The sequence below is a fragment of the Doryrhamphus excisus genome, chromosome 9 (assembly GCF_030265055.1).
Source record: "Doryrhamphus excisus isolate RoL2022-K1 chromosome 9, RoL_Dexc_1.0, whole genome shotgun sequence".
NCBI classification, from domain to species: Eukaryota; Metazoa; Chordata; class Actinopteri; order Syngnathiformes; family Syngnathidae; genus Doryrhamphus; species Doryrhamphus excisus.
Genome location: NC_080474.1, coordinates 17,888,785 through 17,894,912, shown reverse-complemented (window position 1 = coordinate 17,894,912; position 6,128 = coordinate 17,888,785). Strand labels below are relative to the sequence as shown.

General features: G+C 41.1%; 1 protein-coding gene across 4 annotated transcripts in view; it reads right to left on the bottom strand.

The window, feature by feature from the left end:
* The window catches only part of hecw2a (HECT, C2 and WW domain containing E3 ubiquitin protein ligase 2a), a 31,795-nt gene continuing 25,667 nt past the window's right edge, over positions 1 to 6,128 (bottom strand). For 3 of the 4 annotated variants that reach the window (XM_058082652.1, XM_058082653.1, XM_058082654.1), the window contains 4 exons: positions 5,821 to 5,935; positions 5,065 to 5,150; positions 4,668 to 4,780; positions 1 to 3,512 (listed from right to left, as the gene is read on the bottom strand). In XM_058082652.1, the coding sequence (XP_057938635.1) occupies positions 3,401 to 3,512; positions 4,668 to 4,780; positions 5,065 to 5,150; positions 5,821 to 5,935 (426 nt within the window). In that variant the 3' untranslated portion in view covers positions 1 to 3,400. The remainder of the gene's footprint in view (positions 3,513 to 4,667; positions 4,781 to 5,064; positions 5,151 to 5,820; positions 5,936 to 6,128) is intronic. The other variant, XM_058082651.1, reaches the window with a different exon arrangement.

Genomic DNA, 6,128 nt, shown 5'->3' with positions numbered 1-6,128 from the left:
CATTTACATTTTTATAAAGTCTGTGTAGCAATTATTTCACATCACCCAAACTGGACTGACGTGGAGACGGGAAAACTTGTCAATTACGTCTTGTCAGAAATGAACAGGAAATGAGAGGTTATCATGTCTTATTTTGAAGGAGTCGTTGTAGCAAACAGGTCTGTTTTAACATGCCACACACATGTGAAGTGTAAGGATGTGTCCGATGCTTTTTGTCTGAAATGAAAGAATGGTTTACTTGTCAAGCCCCTTTGGTACATTCAGTGCAAAAGATATATTTATACACACAACAGGACAGATATACATTTACAGATATATACAAAGAGGACTGCACACATGGTACACATACTTGTGTTCTATTGTTTTACAAGTCAAAACAGCCCTATTGATTGATCAATGACCCACAAGCAATGAACCATCATCATTATTATTATCGACCTATCTGTATGATAGGCAGACACGCATGTGTGAAAGTGACACATTGGAAACATGCTTGCCAGATACTTGCTCAGACATGATAATATCATAGAGAAATACTGCATGAAATTCTCCATGAAAGTGACGTCATGTCTTATTCTTATGACTCTTTCGAGTTCCACAATGAAAAAACGACAACTCCTTCACCTGTTTTTTGTGATAACAATATCCTCATGCAAAAAGCTAGTAAGGACAGTGTCTTGCAATATTTCAGCATGCAATATCAAGCTATAACACAATGGCGTCAAGGCATCGCTCACAGAGCTGACCAGAACCAACACACATGCAGTATTGGGCCTGGGGGGGTGGAGAGGGGAAGGGGCTCGCTTAGAAAAGTCTGCAACTCACAGCACACGTGGAGCTATCTAGCGCTATTCTAGCCATGTTGCTCCAACACTTCTTTGTACAACAGGTTTCATTTTGCATGCACCCCATACACATTGACTACAGTTCTGCATTGTTTGCATGGAAGGGCGTGTACGGCCATGAAAGGGTAGTTTGTGTTTTACTTGTGTGTTTATCACATGCTATCAAGGCAAAAAAATATATATATACGTACATGTCACAGAAGTCATACATGACCATTTAGGTAAAACAGTATCATTGGTACAATTGGTATCGATACTACTCACAAAAAAACTTTGGGTGAATTTTCAGAATTTTGTGGATTACTATGACCTGACTGTCAATCTACACAGAAATAAGGGCAAATTAATTTCATCTGTACCTGTAAAGGTTATAGCGCATTTTAAGTTCATCCTGAGATGAGCTCAATATCCTGCTACTTTTTGTGAATAGTGTAGTTCTTATGAAGGTGACATTCATTCATTCATTTTCTACTGCTTTGGACTGGTGGATTGGTCGCCAGCCAATCACAGGGCACATATAGACAAACAACCATTCACACTCACATTCATACCTATGGACAATTTGGAGTCACCAATTAACCTAGCATGTTTTTGGAGTGTGGGAAGAAACCGGAGAAAACCCACCCATGCACGGGGAGAACATGCAAACTCCACACAGAGATGGCAGAGGGTGGAATTGAACCCTCATCTTCTAGGTCTGCGTGAGGTCTGCGCGCTAACCACTCGACCGCCGTGCCGCTCCTGAAGTTGACATATTCTTTTCAATTCCATTTTGCCTATGCAGATTCATGTGATATAACCTTAATGTAAACAGTTCAGTGCATAAACTTCATCTCAATTCACAGCCATTTCATATACTGTCTGAATGTCCTTAATATATATATAAAAAAAAATCAAATCCAATATGGCAGACATAAAAAGGGCAAAGTCTCCCACTGACTGTCCTTATTACGGTTGTGTTTTTTAACTTATTCATTCATTTTCTACTGCTTATCCTCACGAGGGTCGCGGGGGTGCTGGAGCCTATCCCAGTTGTCTTCGGGCGAGAGGCGGGGTACACCCTGGACTGGTGGCCAGCCAATCACAGGGCACATATAGACAAACAACCATTCACACTCACATTCATACCTATGGACAATTTAGAGTCGCCAATTAACCTAGCATGTTTTTGGAATGTGGGAGGAAACGGGGAGAACATGCAAACTCCACACAGAGATGGCCGAGGGTGGAATTGAACCCTTGTCTGCGCGCTAACCACTCAACCACTGTGCAGCCCTTTTTTTTAACTTATATATATATTTATACTTATATTTAATAATAAGTCAAAAAGACAATACTTTCCAAGCAGTGATTTCCAGGTATAGCTTTCAACAATATCGTTTCACTGTGGGGGACAAATGGGTCGAAAAATCCAATAGGGGTTCAATGCTGCCGATTCTGATACCCATCATCCAAATCAGCCAATACCGATCACATAGATTAAGTGGAGATTTTTAAATTTACTATTTGACGTACTTTCTATAAGGAGACATTGGAAGTGAGTACAGTGGCGGAGGTCTAGCAGGACTTCCAGGAGCATGTAGATAGGTTCGAGTCCGAGTGAGAGAGCAGCTGGCGAACCCGGTGTCTTCCACTGCTGATGAAGTACGGTCATCTCGCATTCATTCATTTTCTTTGCTGCATATCATAATTAGGGGGGTACGCTGGGGCATATCCCGGCTTAGATCCTGGACTGGACACATTCACTCAATCATTCACACACGAAAAGTAAAAAAGTGGGCGAGAGATGCTCGCCCAACCAGAGGTGATCGGCTTCTGTGACTGGCGATCGATGGAAAATCGTGCGATTTTGATCGGTGGCTGATGGATTGGGGGATCCCTATCAAAAACCTACACCCACAGTTAGCTGTTTTTGTTTTCATTCGAGGCAAATTTGATATTGCCTGTCTTGCCACTAATGTGTTTCTTATCATGGCTTGCGGTTCATACATTCCTATTAACTATTTCATACATTCATAGCTTCCTGTTGCAAACTTGTATGGGACTGAGGTGTGTCAGCAAACATATCTGTCCAGTGCTTATCTTACTAGATTTCAGTGTCACTTTAGTCAAATCCATGCATGATGATGTGCGACTTCTGTCTTAACAAGTATACGAAAACGATTGATGTCATGTGTGTGTTTCCTGTCATGACAATCACTGACTTCACAAAGTAGACATTCTTCCATGCTGTAGAAGAAACACTGAACCGGGATGTTTAGTGACTGTCTTGGAATTGAGCAGACACAGTTTTGAGGTCCAGAGAGGAGAATGGAGAACACTGGTCCATTGGCTCTCTAAGGTGCACGAGGAGGGAGCGTGAAGAAGGCAGTTAACTGAAGGCTCAATGAAGAAAGATCGTCATAAAAACGTTTGCTGATTCTCGTCTCCTAGTTCTTCTTCTGCTTGGTCTGGAAAGTCACAGCACAATGATTCGCCATGTTGTGGCGTCAGTTGCCTTGTAAGGATATGACTTTTGCTCGCCGCATCATCCTGCGGAGGAGAACGTTCTCTCTTCACTCCAGACCAAACGTGCTGGTCTCCTCCACTGCTGTCACCATCTTCTCGTATAGCATCGAGAAGGACGGGTACGGAGGCAGGTCCAGACGATTGAAGCATGTGTGAGCTCTGTCGACACAATCCCGACACAATCAAAACAACGTGGAGTGCAGTCAGGGCCAGCAAAGCCTTCTCTGCTGGCCTAAACACAACCAGGACCAACCATTCATACCTACGGACAATTTAGAGTCGCCATTTAACCTAATATGCATGTTTTTGGAATGTGGGACGAAACCGGAGTACCTGGAAAACTCATTTAGTGACATCACTGTCAATAAGTAATATGGCGCCACCATGTGGAATATTTACAATGAATACAGATCAGACTTTAAAATTGAATCCACACATGTCATTCATTCATTTTTTACTGCTTATCCTCATGAGGGTCGCAGGGGGTGCTGGAGCCTATCCCAGTTGTCTTCAGGTGAGACTGGTGGCCAGCCAATCACAGGGCACGTATAGACAAACAACCATTCACACTCACATTCATACCTATGGACAATTTGGAGTCGCTAATTAACTTAGCATGTTTTTGGAATGTGGGAGGAAACCGGAGTACCCAGGGTGCACGCATGCACGGGGAGAACATGCAAACTCCACACAGAGATGGCCGAGGGTGGAATCGAACCCTAGTCTCCTAGCTGTGAGGTCTGTGCGCTAACCACTCGTCCACCGTGCAGCCATATAATATAATATATAATAATAGTAGCAGAAATAGCAATGTGTGCATCAGTGTAAAAATGTGGACAACATGGGTTAAATTCTACAAATAATAGTTATTTTCTTTTTTTATTTTTTTTCCAAACAGCAATGGCTGAGGGTGGAATTGAACTCAGGTCTTTTAGTGGTGAGGCCTGCATGCTAACCACTCGTCCACCGTGCAGCCCCCACACATGTCAAATAAGGTTATTAATATTTCACACTCATATTGGTAAGATACCTAAATTCATTATTTCCAAACCAAACAAAATAAATATATAAAAATGATCCAAATGAGACAGTTTTTTGAACGGCTCTTTGAAGGGAACGGCTCACCAAGATCCGACTCCCCTCAACGAGTCATAAATCCCATCTGGAAAAATATATATATGCAAAAATCCAAGTGTCCTTTGACTTTTCTCTACAGAGAATCTATCCCTTAATCGTTATCATTAATGATTGTAATGATTGCGATATTTATCAAGATATCAAACAATATTCAAAAAAGGAATATCGTAGTTCTACCTGGGTAAGGAGGTGATTTTGCCCCACTTCTCTACACAGAATCTGCGCGGTCCGTTACTTCCACGTAGCGAGGCAAAGCCCTCGTAGGGAATACTGGATGTTCCTGTCACAAACTAGAAAGAAAACTATAAGCACTTTAGGAAAAGTAGCTATCAAAGCACTCAAATTCTACACAGTGTATTTAACTGCAAAGTTTATTTATCAACTTGTTCTAGTTAATAATAATAAAAAAACCAAGAACACATTTTAATAGCATAACATGTAGTCACTACTTTTTTCTTTTAAATTACATTTTTGTAAAATAAATGTCATTCATAATAGACATTGAATCATTTCAAGTGCAACTTTAGTGATATGAAATATTCATTATTCGCCGCACACTCGCCGAGTGTCCTACCTGCAGAAGTCGGAGTTTTTGTTCATTGTTGAACCTTTCCACTGCTGACCAGAACCAGCGGATCACTATGTGGTTGTCATGGTAACCTAAGAGCAAAATGATGAGTCAGAGGATGAAAAAATAAGGTCTTCTTCATTTCATCTTCCTTTCACATTTATCAGTGCTGTTTATGCAACAACGTAATGGTAATGGTAATGGTTATGGTAATGGTAATGGTTTTATTTCATTTGAACATGCATCAGATTACAATTGAATGCATCACATAATCAGTTCACAGTTCCACATGTCCAAAAGGAGTAGGAAGAAGCAAAGCTTATTAAATCCTACCCCTCCATCTGGTACTTTTACAATCAGCAACTGTTACATTTGTTCACTTCCTGCTTTCCTAATATAGTTTATTCATTCATTCATTCATTTTCTACCGCTTTTCCTCACGAGGGTCGCGGGGGTGCTGGAGCCTATCCCAGCTGTCTTCGGGCAAGGCGGGGTACACCCTGGACTGGTCGCCAGCCAATCACAGGGCACATATAGACAAACAACCATTCACACTCACATTCATACCTATGGACAATTTGGAGTCACCAATTAACCTAGCATGTTTTTGGAATGTGGGAGGAAACCGGAGTACGATGGAGTATGATTTATTTATTACTTATGATGACATGACACTATTTAAAATGGTACTTGATATTCCTCCTGCATGTTGATGTATTGTAAATACATATAAAAATGTTTGTACTGTATTGTTAAACTTACCTCCCCTATATTCCGTGTTGTTTCTCCAGTCTGTCAGGTCGATCTCTGCAGTTCCAGCCATCACCAGTTCCAACTCCCTGGCATCAAACACTGACACCAGGCGCACGTCCACCACCTGATAAAGTCAATATTCAGATGCATGTACACAATTTACTACATTATTAGGATATTATTATTATTCGGATCCTTTTATAATTTCATACTCAATCCCTAAATTGTTAATACTGTACAAACCGAAAACGAGAACTAGTTATGCGTGTGTGTTGGAAGAAAATGTAGGTGGAACAATTACACCTGAACGTGAAGAA